The 19,303-nt window shown below is 40.0% G+C and overlaps 1 protein-coding gene across 12 annotated transcripts in view; it reads left to right on the top strand.

Annotated features, from left to right (window-relative positions):
* The window catches only part of TLK2 (tousled like kinase 2), a 143,150-nt gene that overhangs the window by 94,188 nt on the left and 29,659 nt on the right, over positions 1-19,303 (top strand). For all 12 annotated transcript variants that reach the window (XM_065531820.2, XM_015438676.4, XM_015438680.4 and 9 more), the window contains 5 exons: positions 3,782-3,934; positions 7,226-7,292; positions 8,982-9,079; positions 10,624-10,705; positions 16,951-17,042. In XM_065531820.2, the coding sequence (XP_065387892.1) occupies positions 3,782-3,934; positions 7,226-7,292; positions 8,982-9,079; positions 10,624-10,705; positions 16,951-17,042 (492 nt within the window). The remainder of the gene's footprint in view (positions 1-3,781; positions 3,935-7,225; positions 7,293-8,981; positions 9,080-10,623; positions 10,706-16,950; positions 17,043-19,303) is intronic.

A 19,303-nucleotide genomic window follows, 5' to 3' on the forward strand; every position in this document is an offset into this window, starting at 1 on the left:
CACAGTTTTTTTTTTTTTTTTTTTTTTTTTTTTTTGAGACGGAGTCTCGCTCTACCGCCCAGGCTGGAGTGCAGTGGCCGGATCTCAGCTCACTGCAAGCTCCGCCTCCCGGGTTTACGCCATTCTCCTGCCTCAGCCTCCCGAGCAGTTGGGACTACAGGCGCCTGCCACCGCGCCCGGCTAGTTTTTTGTATTTTTTTTTTTTTTTAGTAGAGACGGGGTTTCACCGTGTTAGCCAGGATGGTCTCGATCTCCTGACCTCGTGATCCGCCCGTCTCGGCCTCCCAAAGTGCTGGGACTACAGGCTTGAGCCACCGCGCCCGGCCCCGGCCACAGTTTTTAAAATACCTTTACTACTCGTTACTTCTAGTGTAGTTGAAGTGTAGAAGGTAGTGTTGCTGCTGAAGGCGCCCGCCTTCCGTTCCTGGGATGCTGTAACAAATACCATAAACTGGGTGGTTTAAAGTAACAGAAATGTATTCTCTCACACCTCAGGAATCTAAAGATCTGAAATCAAGGTGGGGCGGGACCATACTTCCTCAAGCCTCTAGGGAACATCTTTCTTTGCCTCTTCAGCAGTGTGGCAGCCCCAGGTGTTCCTTGGCCTGCGGCGGCATAACTCCATTCTCTGCCTCCTCTTCACATGGTGCTCTCCCTGTGCGTCTCTGTGTCTCCTTTTCTCATAAGGACACCAGTCGTATTGGATTAAGGTCCTGTCGTGTCCAGTAGACCTCATCTTCACTAGTAATATCTTTATTCGCCCTGTTTCCAAATAAGGTCATATCCTGAGGCACTAATGACTAATATATCTTTTGGGGGACACAACCCATAATGGTGCAGAAGATTGATTATCTTGTTTTTCTTTTGCAGGCAATGGCTTTGTAAATAGAGTTATTTAGATTTGAGTGAGATGGATTTATTGGGTCCTCAATACTTCTGTAAAATATAGAAGAAATAACCTCTTGCTATGGGTGATGAAGGGCGAGCAATCTCTAAAATTGATGCTATACAAGAAATAAAGATCAACTCTGTGAAAGGCACTGTTATACATGCTGGGGGATATATGGATTGCTAAGACAGGATTCCTGTTCTATGAGAAGTTATAGTTTGACATAATCCAGACTTTGTACTCCCAAAATAAATCTAAATGAAGTACCACTGATAGTCTCTATTCTTTTCTTCTTTGATGTAAATAAATAGTTTCAAGAACATCAAGAATTTATATGAGAATCCTTAAAATACGTAACATTGATCTTTGGTGCATCAACTTTCATGTTCAAAGTCTTGTTCTCAGAATGTGCAGTTTAGGATTTCCCTAAAGATGTTTTGGAATCTGTGTCCCTTGTGTTATGGTTTATATATATGATGGCTGTGGGGATCCTTTCTTGGTGAATCTGAAGTGATTAAACATATGAATTGTCCTTGAAAATAATAGAAGATTGTTTTTATTTTATGTTTGATCAAGGTGATTGCTAAAATCTCAATTTTGCAAAATACTGTTAATCTTCAAAGACAAAATGTTGTGGCACTCCACTAAGCTACTGTATATTGTATGTTTATCTGTAGGGAGTTCAGAGTGCCTTACATTCATGGCCCCTGAAAGGGGTAGAAATGAGCTAAAGATGTTTACCAGTTTTTTAATTGGGAAATTCATGCTCAGTTAAGGTAAATGTTTTCTCCAGAAGAAATACTGTGATTTTACTTAAGGATTCTGTGTCTCAACCCAGATTTCTTTCAAGCCATGAATGATATATACAATTGTCTCTTGTGGGGAATTGGTTACAGGACCTCCCTCAGATACCGAAATCCATGAATGCTCAAGTCCCTGATATAAAATGTGTAGTATTTGCATATAACCTATGCATATCCTCCCATATACTTTAAATCACCTCTGGATTACCTATAATACCTAATAAATGTAAATGCTGTGTAAATAATTGTCATATTGTTTATGGAATAATAACAAGGGAAAAAGTTTGTACATATTCAGTATAGGTGCAGCCATCCTTTTTTTTTCCCCTGTATTTTCAATCTGCAGTTGGTTGAATCCATAGATGTGGAGAGCCAACCTTATATATGTTCTGCAAGTAGAGATGAGGAGGTCTAGCTAATGATAATCAAAAAGAATTTTCAGGCGAACAGAAAATTATTGAATTATAATTTTCATTTTGTTGTTCAATTGATGTCTAATCAGTGACCTGGCTCATCCTGAAGCCAAGGGCATAGTATTATCAAGTGACTGGTTGTTGCTTTGTAATACTCTGATTAGGTTAATCTTGCATACAGCATTGCCCTTCTAGATATGTGCAAATAAGCTGTATTGTGGGTATCTACCCTAGAGTAATCTTGGTTTTCTGCTTGTCGTTCTTCCACGAAAGACACTGTACTAAATCTGGAAAAGATCTGAAAACAGTGTTCAGGGAAGAGGGTAGAGCAACTTCCATTTGAGAGTAGGTTTTAAAAAATTAGATTCTGCTAGGCATGGTGGCTCACACTTGTAATCCCAGCACTTTGGGAGGCCGAGGTGGGATCACTTGAAGTCAGGAGTTTGAGACCAGCCTAGTCAACATGATGAAACCCCATCTCTACTAAAACAATATAAAAATTAGCTGGGCATGGTGGTGCACACCTGTAATCCCAGCTATTAGGGAGGCTGAGGCACAAGAATCACTTGAACCTGGGAGATGGAGCTTGCAGTGAGCCAAGATTATACCACTGCACTCCAGCCTGGGCAACAGAGTGAGGCTCTCTCAAAAAAAAGGTTTTATTATTCCACAAAAATGAAGGTTGCTTCCACAAAAGAGAATGAGAGGAAAAGCACAGTAGAGGGAGAAGGAGAAGGGAGCTATCATTCGACTGTCAATTATGATGAGTGACTTAAAGACTAGCCTGTTAAATGGTTAATCTCCAATTTTGTTTATTTTTATATACCAAGTCTGTAAACCTTAATATCTGTTAGGTGGTAGGATACATGAGAGAAAGTGTTTTTTGTTTTTTTTTTAATGGAGTTTTTATTGGTCTCTAATTTGTAAACTAGTTAATCACAGAAAAATTTGACATCTTCTTAGGAAATACTCTAATGGTAATGGTGTTAGATTAACTGCCGCTGTAAAATATGTTTTATGCTAATTCATTTTGTTCCCTATTCCCTAAGGAGTTCTTACTAGTTGAAGACTTTATTGTGCTTTCTCTGAATGTATTTGTCTTTTAAAAACTTAATTTAGGTGTCACTGTATCAGTGAGCGGGGTTGATGTGTAGAGTAGTAATGGCTCCCTTAGACTAGAATAAAGGATAGATCTTAAAAGAAAATCTTGTTTACTTTCTTTAGCATCCTACAAACTTGGTATCTTTTTACACAAAACTGAGAAGCTTTCATCCAAAGAAAAATAAAAAAGAACTTGGAACATTTTACAACTTTTAAAATACAATTTTTACTTTTAATGGGTTCAGATCAGAGAATTGTTTTCTTAGCTGTTAAAAAGGAATCAGAAAATTGTTCCTTTTGAGTCAGAAAATAAGGTCACAATAGAAATTTGATACGTTCCTTCCTGCCCACTCTGAAAATAGTAATAACTAGTGTCTTAAAGCACAGACTCATTCCCAGAAAACATCTATCACCGATTATTTGGCCCTTCCAATCTGAAGTTAAAATCAGATCTCTTCTTGACTTAAAGGGGCTTATTTTTTCTGAAATTGGATACACAAGTGACAAATTGTGTGTGTTCCATAGCTGTGGTAAAACTTTTGACTTTCTTTGTGCAACATCTTTTATATTTCTAGGCAACAGGAAAGGATAAATTCACAGAGGGAAGAGATAGAAAGACAACGGAAAATGTTAGCAAAGCGGAAACCTCCTGCCATGGGTCAGGCCCCTCCTGCAACCAATGAGCAAAAACAGCGGAAAAGCAAGACCAATGGAGCTGAAAATGAAACGTATGTTCTTTATTGACGTGAACGCTGAGACACCACACCACACCCCCAAATACAAATGTCCTGTTGATTGCCACCGGCAATAGTTGTAAATTCTGGAGTTCACTCAGGTTTAAACCTTCTTTTCAGTTACATTAATGGATTTGCTCAACTCATATAAATGCCATATAAAATTAATTGATTTTCTTAAAGCTGCTCTTTATTTAGGGCATTTTGAATGAGAGGGAAAAGTAATGTCACTTGACATCATGTCTTTTGACCACTCCTGGTTAACAAATAAGACATCATTGTACTGAAATGATATTATTGCTTACCTGTGGCTCCAGGTTGTGGTATACTAGTCGTCTTATGGGAGTTACCTGGCTGCTATTTCAAACAGAAGAATGCTCTTTACTGGTCAAAAGAGCATTTCGTTAATAGTCGCAAACTTAGGATAAGCGCCCCGAAAACCTGTTATGTTAGAAAAGGATATTGTCCCAATAAGCCACAAGTTGATCTCATCAGAATTGTTTCGTGTTCTGGGAATATAAGGAAAACACCAGTATCTTAAACTGCAGTATAGTCATCTTTTTCTTTGTCACTCAACAATATTTACATAGCTACCATGTATAGGAGTAGAAAATTCTAAGCACAAATGCCTGCCTTCTCCATTCGTTTCTTCCTTTCTCTTTAACTGAAAGTAAGTTTCATATCCAAAGATAGCTTCAAAGAAAATGTATATCATATAACTTACCAATTAATATGTCATTTGTTTTATGTTTTCGTATTAGTTCACAAAAACAACACATAATCCACTTCAGGTATAATAATACTTGTATTACATTATTGTTAAAAGTCTGTGGCATCCTAGAAATGCATCTTCTTTCGTTCTACTGAGAAACATGGCTTAACACCAATCCTCACCCCATACGTATCTGATGTTTTGGGAAGTCTTGTCCTTGATATTCGTTTAGTAAGTCTGTGTTAAATACTTATTTTATGCTAGGCCCCTTCTGGGAATACAGAGCTAAAGGATACAGCCCCAGCCTTAGGAGCCCACAATTTACTTAGGTGAGATGAACAGACGAATAAACTAATACTTACATTAAGTATAGCGATAAAAAATGTGCGTAATGAACTTGGAAAACCTCTTCATTCGTATAACTCCAGATAGTTTTTTTTTTTTTTTTTAGACGAAGTCTCACTCTGTCACCCAGGCCAGAGTGCAGTGGTGCTATCTCGGCTCACTGCAACCTCCGTGTTCCGGGTTCAAATGATTCTCCTGCCTCAGCCTCCTGAGTAGCTGGGACTACAGGCGTGCGTCACCACGCCCAGCTAGTTTTTGTATTTTTAGTAGAGATGGAGTTTCTCCATGTTGGCCAGGCTGGTCTCGAACTCCTGACCTCAAATGATCCACCCACCTCAGCCTCCCAAAGTGCTGGGATTACAAGCGCGAGCTACTGAACCCAGCCCAAATGTTATAAAACATTTTCCCCTTGATTTTAAAGACTAGTCAAGTGCAATAATCAGAATGAGAAAAGGGGAAGAGTATAGAGTCTTAAAGTATTTTCCTTTCAGCAAGTCCAAGTAGGGGCTCAGATTTGAAAGATTGTCTAGGCTAATTAATCTGACCAAGGTTTTCTTTCATGATTCCTGTGTTTATTTTGTGAAGGGACTTTCCCTCTAGTATTATTTGAAAATTATTTAATGCTAATGCACAAAACCATTCGCTTAGGAGTGCTAAAGAAGGCATAGGTTGTTTCTTTGCCACAGAACAATAATTAGAATTCTATCTAGGCTAGTAATGTGTAAGCAGTTGCCATCTGGAGTCCTGTGTAAAATCCAATCCAGAAGGCTTTCAGTCCAGTTTTTAATTAGAGTATCTGTGAATTGGCTCTTACTTTGACCAGAAGCCAGAAGTAGGCCTCTGGAGTCTTGGAGTGAGTCATATTATCCTTTCTTGGCCCTGAACCTGTTTCAGACAGAGAATTCTTAGCCATCATTTTTTATTTATCTGTTTTTTGCTGGTGTGGAATGGAGTAATAGATACAAGTATTTCTACATCTGTAAAGAGATAGCCCTAGTAGGTGAGTTTCTTCTTCTTTCTATTTTTTCTTGAGTTAGACCTCAAAGGCTCTGTTCTGGTTGATAGGATAGATATTTCCTCTTTCTTCTGCTATTTAGAATATATCTAAACAGTGGTATCTAAAAATGTTAAATATCTGTATATGCTTCTAGAATGCGAAAAAGGTAGAGATGGAAGAAAAAAATAATTCTCACTTGTTCATCTTTTTTTATTTTCTTTCTTTCTTTTTTCTTTTTTTAAGAGACAGAGTCTTGCTCTGTTTCTTGCGGTGGAGTGCAGTGACATGATTATAGCACGCTATAGCCTCAACCTCCTGGGCTCAAGCAATCCTTCCATCTCAGCCTCCTGAGTAGCTGGGACTACAGGCATGTGTCACCATGCCCAACTTCTTTCTTGTTTTTTTCACAGAGACGGAGTGTTGCTTTGTTGCCCAGGCTGGTCTCAAACTCCTGGCTCCAAGTCCTTCCCCCTCAGCCTCCCAGAGTACTGGGATTACAGTGAGCCACCCAGCCTGGCCACTTGTTCATTCTTGAGATATAAGGATGCTGTTGGAGTAGGTGGAACATGAAACACATGAATACCCATCAAGTTAGCCCTTTGAGAGTTGATTTAAATAGCATTTTCAATATTCTGTGTACATTGTCATGTAAGCCGCAACGCTTTCTTAGATAGGTATTATCACTTGCTGCATTTCAGGAAACTGAGTTAAGAGGTTAAAGTTGCTTGCCCAAGGTCACATCGCCAGCGGCTTAGTAGTGCTTTAAACCCTAGTCCTCAGACTCCAAATCCTAGACTCTAATTTGCTGCTATATCTTTCTCTTTGTTATTACACTATCAAGGTTTAAGTGTTAACAAGAATAATAAAATCCATTGGCTTATTGTTATGCCCTCTAAAAGATTTTTAGACAATTTTTGGCTCTCTCTGAATGAATTTTCACCTGAGTAATATATGGGACAAAACTCATTTCAAAAATAATATAAAAATATGGCTCACTTATTTTTTTTTATATTTTGCAAATTAGACTTTTGGCTTTGAAGTTCTTCCCTCACATCATATCTGGTAAATCACAGAAGTTTTCTCTTGTCAGAGGACTACAAGATAACCTGTCTTTCAGTCATTTTAACTGAGACTGAAACTGCATGTGTCTTATAGTATATTTGAGCATTTCTCTTTAAATAAGCAAACTATGATTTCTAGTAGTTTACTGAAACTTACCACTGTTTTTCAGGTTAACATTAGCAGAATACCATGAACAAGAAGAAATCTTCAAACTCAGATTAGGTCATCTTAAAAAGGTAAGTGTAATGAGAAAATCTCCCTGGAGAAATGTGATACCTAGTTTACATTTGGGGTTGAAGCTCTCTGGTCATAGTAGCTGCACATAGCAGCAGAAAGCTTGAGTGACTGCTTTCATGTCATGTCTTGTAGCCTAATGGTAGAACTCATATTTTTCCATTTTCTTTTCTTTTCTTTTTTTTTTTTTTTTTTTTTTTTGCGATGGAGTCTTACTCTGTCTCCCAGGCTGGAGTGTAGTGGCACGATCCTGGCGCACTGCAACCTCCAACTCCCGGGCTCAAGCGATTCTCATGCCTCAGCCTCCCAAGTAGCTGGGATTACAGGCATATGCCACCACACTCAGCTCATTTTTGTATTTTCAGTAGAGACGAGGTCTCACCATGTTGGCTAGGCTGGTCTCGAACTCCTGACCTCAAGTAATCTGCCTGCCTCAGCCTTCCAAAGTGCTGGGATTACAGGTTACAGGTGTGAGCCACCATGCCTGGCCTATCTTTCCATTTTCAAGTCAATTCCAGCAACCCAATAAGAGTGTTTTTTTTTTCCCCAGTGATCTGTGAGCAGATAATTCTGTATACATCATAAGGCTTCCCAAGTGGTTATCTTTGGAGTAAAATTTTAATATATAATAAGAGCAGATGATTTTGAAATTGATGTGAAGATTTTAAATCATATTTTAAATCACATAGCAGCTCTTATTCCTTGCCTAAACTAGCTCAAAAGAGAAAGTCTTACGCCAAACCTTATTCAAACACAAAGGCACATAATATAGAATTTGTTATTGATGATATTCACTGAGATATCTTAGATGTGGATTGCTCAGCTCTTAAAATTCAGAAGCCCATACATTGGTCAATGCTGTTTATGGGTGATAATGGTCAGTAAGGATTTACTGAACTGCTTTTGGTATGTGTGCTTTTGTTTTTTATTTCACATATTAGTTTTCATGCTGTTTTCCCACTGGGTTCTCAGAGCTTATTAAATAAGTAGAACTTGCTGGGCATGGTGGCTCACACCTGTAATCCCAGCACTTTGGGAGGCTGAGGTGGGTGGATCACCTGAGGTGAGGAGTTCGAGACCAGCCTGCCCAGCATAGTGAAACCCCATCTCTACTAAAAATACAAAAAATTAGCTGGGTATGGTGGCGTGTGCCTGTAATCCCAACTACTCGGGAGGCTGAGGCGGGAGAATCGCTTGCACCTGGGAGGCAGAGGTTGCAGTGAGCCGGGATCGCGCCACTGCACTCCAGCCTGGGCCACAACAGTGAAACTCCGTCTCAAAAAATAAAACATAAAAATAAGTAGAACTTAAGGCACCAAGTGTAATCCACGCTTAAAGACGAGAACTGGATAGATAACCTGATTTTTGTAAAAAATGTTTCCATGTCTGTGTATATATGCACAAAACATTCCTGGAAACTTGTGTAAGAAACTTAATAGTGGTTACATCTCAGGAGTGGGCATGGAGAGGAGGGAGGAAGAGGGTAGAGAACTTCTACTTTTCTCACTGAACTCCTCTGTATGGTTTGAATTTTATTATTTTCTATGGGCTAATTTTTATGATTAAAATTCTTATCGCTTAAAAAGAAATCTTTCAATGCAAAGCACCTTCCTCTAGCCTTTCATAAGATAAATGTCTGCTATTGTTTTTGAAATAAGATCCCTGTGCTATTTCTTTCCTTTTCGCTTTAGGAGGAAGCAGAGATCCAGGCAGAGCTGGAGAGGCTAGAAAGGGTTAGAAATCTACATATCAGGGAACTAAAAAGGATACATAATGAAGATAATTCACAGTAAGCTACTTGGGGGTACATTGGGTTGGAGATTGCTAAGCATTTTATGTTATGAATTGAATGGTCTAGAATAATGTGTTTGCTTAATGTAAGTTACATAAATGATTCCATAGTGTATTTAGCTCTTTTGTAGCATCTAATACAATTTTGTAAACAAAATTATGATTTGCCTTGGTTTAAATATACAATTGTATTAAATTTATATATTAAGTACATATGGGTATACGTAGAGCATTTTTACATGAGTAGAGGTTACTAAAACAATATGGCTTCGTAATTGTAAATGGTTGAGATATGTGGCATATTCAGATTTCCCTACAGAGCCTTAAGAAAGGGAAGATGGGTCACCATGTGGTGTTGTGGAAAGAGTATTGGGTTGAGATGACACTCAGTTTCTGAATGACCTTTAAGGACCATTCAGGTGTTGACATTTTAAGTAAGACTCTTAAGTTCAGTACATTAATTGTAGATGAATTGAAACTGGGCAAAGTAGGTTGAAAGTAGAAAGCGGCTTTTATAAGTAATCTGTTTTTTCCCCATTTTTTTTTTGGACCCTGAAACATTTTTTCATAAAGCCACAGCTTGTGTATTTTTGTTTGGCTTATATGAGCTTTGGACCTTTCTTTCTGTTAAAGTGGCAGACAACAGCAGGTACCCCTTTCTGAGAACTCTCTGTGTATCAGGCCTGGTCCTAAGTGCCCTTAGTGCTCTCATTTAATCCGCAGGATAACCCAGTCATCTTTAATACATCAATCAGAAAACAAGCTTGGAGAAAGTAAATTAACTTGACCAGGGACTCATAAATAATGTGACCAAAGAGTTAAACTTGGATCTTTTTCATCCAAACCACCGTGCAGTAATGTCTCTCCAAATAGGCATGCTACTTTCTTAGAATCCATGTAAAGTAATTTCAGAATTAATAGTGAGATTGTTTAAGATCAGGAACTAGGTACAAATATTTTTAAATTTGTTTTTGCCAGAATTTGTCATTTCTTTATCATATTACTAAGAAACTACCCAAGAGAATCTAATATGGGGAACACAGTTATATCTGTCTTAAAGAGAGAATAATGAATGCACATAGAACATGTGACTCACTTTATAATCAAATCTGTTTTTAAGGAAATAGCAAGTGTCTTGGATTTACTGTATGTATTTTTGAAATGGTGAGAACATGTGGCCCTTGAACAGTTTGGAGGAGCCAAGTAGCACAATTTAAAAATCTCTGGTCTACTCTAATCTACCCTCCCTCATTGTATAGCAGGACAGAAAAAAGCAGGAGGAGCAAGAAAGGTCTAGTGTAGCTACACTGAGACCAGCACCCAAGTCCTGTGGCTCTGCAGCTAGTGCTGTTCATTGTAATTACACTGCCTCTTTGAACTGTGTAACTTTATACTCAGTATTTGCCATGTTGGTGTTGATTGTCAAACTACCAACAGTAGCTATAATTGTATGTATAATGTGTTAGATATTCTGGGAATTTGGCAAGCGTGGAAGACTGTAGTCCATGATCTCAGGGTGTTCCATGTTCCCTGTTTCCACAGATTTAAAGATCATCCAACGCTAAATGACAGATATTTGTTGTTACATCTTTTGGGTAGAGGAGGTTTCAGTGAAGTTTACAAGGTAAGTATAAGGAACTGGATACAAAGACTGGGAGTTAAATTATCGGCTCTTACCAACTTGGAGAACATTAAAAATACTGATAATTATAGGTTGGTATCCATTGGTTGAAATTCAAAAACTTTAAAAACCTGTGTCTTAGTGGCCGGGCGCGGTGGCTCAAGCCTGTAATCCCAGCACTTTGGGAGGCCGAGACGGGCGGATCACAAGGTCAGGAGATCGAGACCATCCTGGCTAACATGGTGAAACCCCGTCTCTACTAAAAATACAAAAAACTAGCCGGGCAAGGTGGCAGGCGCCTGTAGTCCCAGCTACTCGGGAGGCTGAGGCAGGAGAATGGCGTAAACCCGGGAGGCGGAGCTTGTAGTGAGCTGAGATCCGGCCACTGCACTCCAGCCTGGGCGACAGAGCGAGACTCCGTCTCAAAAAAAAAAAAAAAACAAAAAAACAAACAAACAAAAACCTGTGTCTTTGGGAAAACAGCTTTTAACCCTAAGTGACCAAGCAGAATACAGTATTGTCATTTTCAAGTTTGAAAAATAAATAATTATAAATTTAAAAAACAAGAAGGAAGTATACTGGGTGGTGGAATTATGATGATTTTTATTCTGGTTCTGTACTTTCTGCCTCATATTTGTTAGAAGAGAGTATGTGCTATCTTTATTTCTTGTACAGAATAGATGTGTCAAACCTATTTCCAATAAGAATAGATTTTTTAAAATTGGAAAACTGGCTTTTTGTTTTAGAAGTGTTCTAATATCATTTACTAGCACTGGAAGTCTGAAAGAGTGTTCTGGCTTAGAGTGCTTCAGTTGGGCCAGCGAAGTACAGGCTGCTGAGCCTCCAGGTTGATTTTTACCAAATGAGGGATTCAGTATGTTTTAAATATAGCTACAGATCCATAACATGTGGATTTAATTTTTCTACATGTTTCTGGCACCTGTCTGTAAAGTATAGAATTGTTTATTAAGTAGTCTTTGTTGCACAGCTGTACCTTTCAGATGTACAGCTTTAACTGTTAGGATTTATGTTATGCCCATATGAATTTATATATGGGAAATCTTTTTAGTAAAATAGTTTTCGTTGCAAATAAAAATGTTAAAACTAGTTCTGCCGTTTTCTTTCTAATTTTTTTTAAATTGCGGTTTTATTTATTTATTTATTTTAGAGACAGGGTCTTGCTCTGTTGCCCAGGCTGGAGTGAGGTAACACGATCATAGTTCATTGCAGCCTCAGACTGCGGGGCACAAGCAAGCCTCCTGCCTCAGCCTCTTGAGTAGCTGGGACTACAGGCCCAGTGCACTAATTTTTAAATATTTTATAGAGATAGGGTCTTGCTACATTGCCCAGGCAGGTCTCAACTAAGGGGCTCAAGCAGTCCTCCTGCCTTGGCGTCCCAGGGTGCTGAGATTACAGGTGTGAGCCACTGCACCCCACTGTGATTTTACTAAGTATATGTTTCAGTGGTATTAAGTACTTTTACAATGTGTGCAACTGACATAACTACATCACTGTTCATCTCCAGAACTGTATTACGATTAGTGCACTACCGTACTGGTTTTGATATTCTAGTGCCTTTTTTTTTTTTTTTTGGAGACATTGTCTCACTCTGACACCCAGGCTAGAGTGCAGCAGTGCAGTCTCAGCTCACTGCAACCTCCCACTCCAGAGCTCAAGTGTCCTCCCATCTCAGCCTCCCAAAATGCTGGGGTTACAGGCATGAGCCACTGCACCTGTCTTCTAGTATCTTATTTGTATTTTTTAATCTGTGCTTATAAGTATGATTGGCCCATAGTCACCTTTTGTATGCAAGCAGCTTTGTCAAAATTTGATGTCATAATTATCCTAGCTCGTTAGATAGAGTTGTGAAGTCTCTTTTTTCCATGCTCTGGAACCCTTTTCATCACTTGGGAATTGTTGGCTCCTTAGAGTTGACTCATAAAAACTTCTCGGGCAGGCCAGACTCAGCAGCTCATGTCTATAATCCCAGCACTCTGGGAGCCGAGGCGGGAGGATCACTTGAGCCCAGGAGTTTGAAACCAGCCTGGGCAACATAGCAAGACCATGCCTCTACAAAGAAAGAAAAGAAAAATCACCTGGGAGATGTTGAGTTAGTGGAAAACATTTGGCTGTCTTTTCAGTTTCTTCTACAACTATTGATATATTCAGATTTTCTCTCTCTTAAGTCAGTTTTGGTAATTTAATTTTTCTAGGAAATCTATTTCGTTTATATATTTTTTCTTTTTTAATAGAGACAGGGTTTCACTGTGCTGTCTAAGCTGGTCTCAAACTCCTAGCCTGAAGTGATCTTCACCCCTCAGTCTTCCAAGTGCTGGGATTACCGCCACCATGCTTGGCCTAGAGTTTTAAAAAATATTTTCCACTGGCTGGGCACGGTGGCTCATGCCTGTAATCCTAGCACTTTGGGAGGCGAAGACAGGCAGATCATGAGGTCAGGAGATCAAGACCATCCTGGCTAACACGGTGAAACCCCGTCTCTACTAAAAATACAAAAAATTAGCCGGGCGTGGTGGCGGGCACCTGTAGTCCCAGCTACTTGGGAGGCTGAGGCAGGAGAATGGCATGAACCCGGGAGGCAGAGCTTACAGTGAGCCTAGATCCGGCCACTGCATTCCAGCCTGGGCGACAGAGCTAGACTCATCTCAAAAAAAAAAAAAGATAGATAGATAGAGAGATATTCCACATCCTAGTTACTTCTCTGTTCTTGTAAAATTTTTATTTTTGTGTTTCTTGATTGATAGGCTAGAGATTAGTCAGTGTTGTTATTAATTTTTTCCTAAGAATCAACTTTTTTGTTGATGAAATCTGCTATTTCGTTAGTTTTCAATTTCATTAATGTCTGCTTTCATTCTTTCTGCTTTCTTCATTTTTATTTATGTTCATTCTTAATTCTTAGTTTATTTTCTTTGTAATTTTTTTATCATAAAAAGATAGATATAAAATTTACCATCTTAACCATTTTTAAGTGTATAGTTCAGTAAAGTACATTCACGTTTTTGTGAAATAGATCTCAAACTTTTTTTCATCTTCCAAAACTGAAACTCTGTAGCCATTAACCAACTTTCCTTTCCCCCTCCTCCTCATCCTTGGAACCATTTTACATTCTGTTAATCTGAATTTGACTATGTTTAGATTTCTTACAGAAGTGGAATCATGTTACATCTTTTCATAATCAGCTTATTTTACCTAGCATAATGTCCTCAAGATTCATCTATGCTATAGCATGTAACAGGATTGGCTTCCTTTTTAAGGTCACTTAATATTTTATTGTATGTACCACATTTTGTTTATCCTCCTCTGTTGATGGACACTTGGGTTGTTTCCATCTCTTGCCTATTGTATATAGTGCTGTTGTTTTTGTTTTTGGTTTGTTTGTTTGTTTTGAGACAGTCTTGCTCTGTCGCCCAGGCTGGAGTTCAGTGGTGTAAGCTCGGCTCACTGCAACCTCCGTCTCCTGGGTTCAAGTGATTTTCCTGCCTCAGCCTTCCCCAGTAGCTGGGATTACAAGTGTGTACCACCATGCCACCTAATTTTTTTGTATTTTTAGTAGAGATGGGATTTCACTGTGTTGGCCAGGCCAGTCTCGAACTCCTGATCTTAAGTGATCCGCTCACCTCTGCCTCCCAAAGTGCTGGGATTATAGGCATGAGCCACCGCGCCCAGCCTGTAGTTCTGTTTTGAATTTGGGTGTCCAAATATCTCTATGAGACTCTGCTTTCAATTCTTTTGGATATATACCTAGAAGTGTATGTAATTTTGAAACATCAAAATTGGTTCTTGGTGCCTCCTGGTTACTTTTAGTAATTTCATCATCGTATTTTTTCCTAATGTATTTCTTCAAACATTTTATTTCTTTTTCTCTTGAGACGGAGTCTCACTCTATCGTCCAGGCTGCAGTGCAATGGCGTGATCTTGGCTCACTGCTGCAACCTCTGCCTCCCAGGTTCAAGTGATTTTCCTGCTTCAGCCTCCCGAGTAGCTGGGATTACAGGCACCCGCCACCACACCTGGATAATTTTTGTATTTTTTTAGTAGAGATGGGTTTTACTATATTGGCTAGGATGGTCTCAAATTCCTGACCTCGTGATCTGCCCTCCTTAGCCTCCCAAAGTGCTGGGATTACAGATGTGAGCCACCATGCTCAGCCCCACACATTTTATTTCTGAGATCTAAATACTTCTTGCAGTGATGTGTGCATTTAGTTTTTCTTTCGCTGTTCTCCAATCTCCAAAATCCTTTCTTAAGTCAGTGGTAGGTCACAGTGTCTTGGATTTAGAAGTACAGTGTAGTTAGAGAAAATTATGCTCGAAATAGCATTGGTACTCTTACAAATTGGGTGGTATTTACTGTTTTTAAAAAATTATTTGAAATGATTTTCTGGTGTGAAGCCATGATGGTATTCATGATTGTGGATGGACTGAAGATTCTGTAAGAAAAAAGTTCAAAAGTTTCCGTTTTTGGCCGGGCATGGCCTCTACTGCCTCTAACCCAATAACGGGTTATTTTCTCCAGGAGGCAGGCAGTGTGTGTCCCTAGAATTTCAAAAGTGGAAGGATGTTTGAAGTTTGTAAAGTGTCAACTGAAGGACAAGAGACAACCTAAGGGAGATGGGTCCCAGATGGTAATAGATGGTGTCCAGAAAGGGAATGGATAGGAAATGATACTGAATACCAGTACTTTGAGAGGCCAAGGTGGGAAGATTACTTGAGGCCAGGAGTTCAAAACCAGCCTGGCAAACACATTGAGGACTTGTCTAGATAAAAAAATTAAAAATATTGCAGTTTTTGTGAAATAAGATATGTCTGAAGTGAGTGGTTTTTATACTTTAAACATACTGGTTTTAATTTGGTATAAATGATGGAAGTTTCTCTATAAGCAGCTCTCTCTACATGCAGTGCTTACCTAGAGAAACTTACGTTTAGAAAGATCTGTAAAGTAGTGATCACCCTATTTATGGACTGTTTTCTGCACTTGTTGCCTTCATGTATTTGTATATTTGTGGAAATTAGCAGATGGGTAATAACAGTGTTGAAACTGAAATGGTAAGCTTTTAATCTGAACTTTACAAACTAAGAAAAACTATTCTAAAGGAGCTATGCAATAAATTCTTTTGTTTGGAGGGAAATCTTCAATTCAATTGAAAGATTACTTTATCAAATAATGATTTACACCCAGCTTCCTCAAAACTCCATGTTACCTTTTTCACTGTGCTATAGCAAGCACTACCTAGCTGATGCAGGACTTGCCGGCAGTGGTGGCCTTTGGGGAAAGCCGGTTCCTACCTCTGGACAGTGCTGGAGAAGTGACTTGGTGTCACTAACTTCATCCATTGTTGGAATTAAAAACTACTTTTCGGCCGGGTGCAGTGGCTCACACCTGTAATCCCAGCACTTTGGGAGGCCGAGGCCAGCAGATCACCTGAGGGCTGGAGACCAGCCTAACCAACATGGTGAAACCCCGTCTCTACTAAAAGTACAAAAATTAGCCAGGTTTGATGGTGCGTGCCTGTAATCCCAGCTACTCAGGAGGCTGAGGTAGAAGAATCACTTGAACCCGAGAGACAGGTTGCAGTGAGCTGAGATTGCACCGTTGCACTCCAGCCTGGGTGACAGAGCGAGACTCTGTCTCAAAAACAACAACAACAACAAAACCACTTTTTATTTGCCCAGCAGATAGAGATGGGACTAAAGGCAGGGCTGTTTTTTGTTCTTGTTTCTCTTTTTATTTTAATAAACAATATGCCAAATTACAGGGTTATTTTGTAAATAATCATGCCAAAGAAGTATATTGTGAGGGGTTATTTTCTCCAGGAGGCAGACAGTGTGTGTCCCTAGGATTTCAAAAGTGGCAGGATGTTTGAAGTTTGTAAAGTCCCAGTGTCAACTGAAGGACAAGAGCAACCTAAGAGAGACGGGTCCCAGACGGGGAGTAGATGGTGTCCAGAAAGAGCATGGTTGGGAAATGATTCTGAAGGCAGGGGCTATCTTTCTGTTTGTGGTGTTGGCCTGGTTTTATGTTCTAAATCCCTTGGTGCCAGTGTGTCTGGAGACTTCTAAATTATCTAATCACAAGTTTCAAGAAGATGGTTGCAAGACTGATACAAGTATGTGATATATTTAATAATGTATTTTGGACTTTGATTATGTTATATGTTAAAGGCTCACATCAGTTGCCTGTAATTCTTCTTAACATTTGCCCAGTATATAATTTATTCTCTTTCTTTATAGGCATTTGATCTAACAGAGCAAAGATACGTAGCTGTGAAAATTCACCAGTTAAATAAAAACTGGAGAGATGAGAAAAAGGAGAATTACCACAAGTAAGTGATACTTGAGTGTCTGACTTTTTAAAATTAAATAATACCTGTAGTTTGAGCATTATGCTACAAGCTTTACATGCATTGTTGTTGGTTTTGTTTTATGTAATCTTCATAACTACCCTAAGATAATAAATGTATTCTCAGTATTACAATGAGGAAACTGATGCTTACAGAATTGGAGTAACAAGAAGTGGCTGAGCTAGTATTTAAATCCAGATTTTCCTTAATCCAAAGCCCCAGTACTCTTAACCTTCCTTTCCTTTGTGGCTAGAAATAGCTGTAGTAAATAAAGCCTTCGAAATCATTGTTGCTGGCCGGGCATGGTGGCTCACGCCTGTAATCCCAGCTTTTTGGGAGGCTGAGGCAGTCTAATCACGAGGTCAGGAGATCGAGACCATCCTAGCTAACACAGTGAAACCCCGTCTCTACTAAAAATACAAAAAATTAGCCGGGCGTGGTGGTGGGCGCCTGTAGTCCCAGCTACTCAGGAGACTGAGGCAAGAGAATGGTGTGAACCCGGGAGGCAGAGCTTGCAGTGAGCTGAGATCTCGCCACTGCACTCCAGCCTGGGTGACAGAGCGAGTGTGAGACTCCATGTCAAAAAAAAAAAAAAAGAAAGAAATCATGGTTGCTTGTCTGTAGAAACTAGACCCTAGGGAGCTGCTGGTGGGTTCTTTCTGCTACTTCAGTCATTTCCTTCTGGAAGAGACTGGGGGCACCTGGTGTGTCTTCGTGGCACCTGTTTGACTTGTTCAGCCTCTCTGTGCTATGTTCTCCTCCCTGTCGCAGTTTGCCCATCTCAAAGTTCTCGGTCTTCAGGGTCCCACTTTCTGCGCTTGCTTCTCTATAGAATGGTACTAGTGGCGGTCTTCTTCTGTACTTGGGGTGGGGTGCGGGGAGAGGGGCTTCTTTAAAATGAACTGTTATTATTTGCACAGCTGGGAATTGCTTTGATCCACTAATGTCAGGTTTTGCCTATATCCCCCCAAGCTCCTGAACATTGGAGTTCATGGCTCATTTGCTTTAGAGGCTATGCAGACTTAATTTGCTATTAGGTTCCCCCCTGGGCTTAGTTTTGTTTCCTTGTTGTTGGCACAAGTATTGAATCAGACAAGTCCTGCCCCTGAAAGGAGGGGACGGGCTTTTTTGATAAACACCTCGTTTCCATAAAGGCAGTCTTGTTTTTTTGTTTTGTTTTGTTTTGTTTTTTGTTTTTGTTTTAATAAATAATAATTTGGAAGGGAAAAAACAGTGGTCTTTGAAGTAGCCCTTTAGTTGGCTTCTAGCCTGCTCCGAGGCAACTCTTGCTCTATACCTCTTGTTCATCAGGAACCCAGAAGTTCTTCCTGTTCCAGACAGATGGGCAGTGGGGCTCAGCACTGGAGAAGGGAAGGTTCCTGCTACATTAAGAGCAACAGGGCTTAGCAGAGGGAGAAGGGATGACCTGTGGCACCCTGCGTATGTTTCTTAGGTGACAGGCAGCTGCAGTCCAGATGCTCCTGAGAGGCAGTTACATTATTATAAAAACATTCCAGTCACTTGACATGTAGGGATGAGTGGCACGCAGTAGTGAGGGGGCCAGGAGCACTTTGGAGAAGGAAAGCGCATGTTGTTCTGACCAGTTATAAATGAGCAATACCCCTACTGTGTTGAGACCCTAAGAATGCCTAAGGGTGTTAGACCAGCACAGGCTTCTCTTTAAAAATGCCCTCTAGGGACCAACCTTGGTCAACCTCGAGAACATAGTTCCTGTGCTGAGACATGTATGTATTTTGCCTAGTCTGAGTATCCAGGTTTCTGGCTGACCTTGCAGAGAACTCTAGTGTTGGATACCACAGCAACTGCAGATGGGTGTTCTGCTCATCTAGCCTTTTGAAACAGTGAGGAGTGGAAGCCGGGCCTTGTCCCTCCTTCAAACAGTTGGCAAGCACTCTGAGTCCTGGCGGGTATGGATTGGATGTCAGAGAGCACGTGAAGGGGATGGTCTTATTTGTCTTAAGTTCTTTGCCATTCAAGTTCCAGGCTGGCGTTGGTGCCTTTCTACTCTGTTTTCTCATCAGAGAGGGGATCATGGTGCTTGAGCTCATCTGAGGAGGGGGCATTTCCCATTTGGCAGACACCCTGGGGAGAGGTTGTGTGAGTTCTCGTGGCCTCCATTCTTGCTTTGGGGGGGTGGGGGGAGTTCTTTTTTTTTTATTCTCCCAATCAGGAAGCAGCACTGAGGGGACAATTCTTAAGTATCTCCACCTTTCTTTTGAAAG

The sequence above is a fragment of the Macaca fascicularis genome, chromosome 16 (genome assembly GCF_037993035.2).
Source record: "Macaca fascicularis isolate 582-1 chromosome 16, T2T-MFA8v1.1".
NCBI lineage: Eukaryota > Metazoa > Chordata > Mammalia > Primates > Cercopithecidae > Macaca > Macaca fascicularis.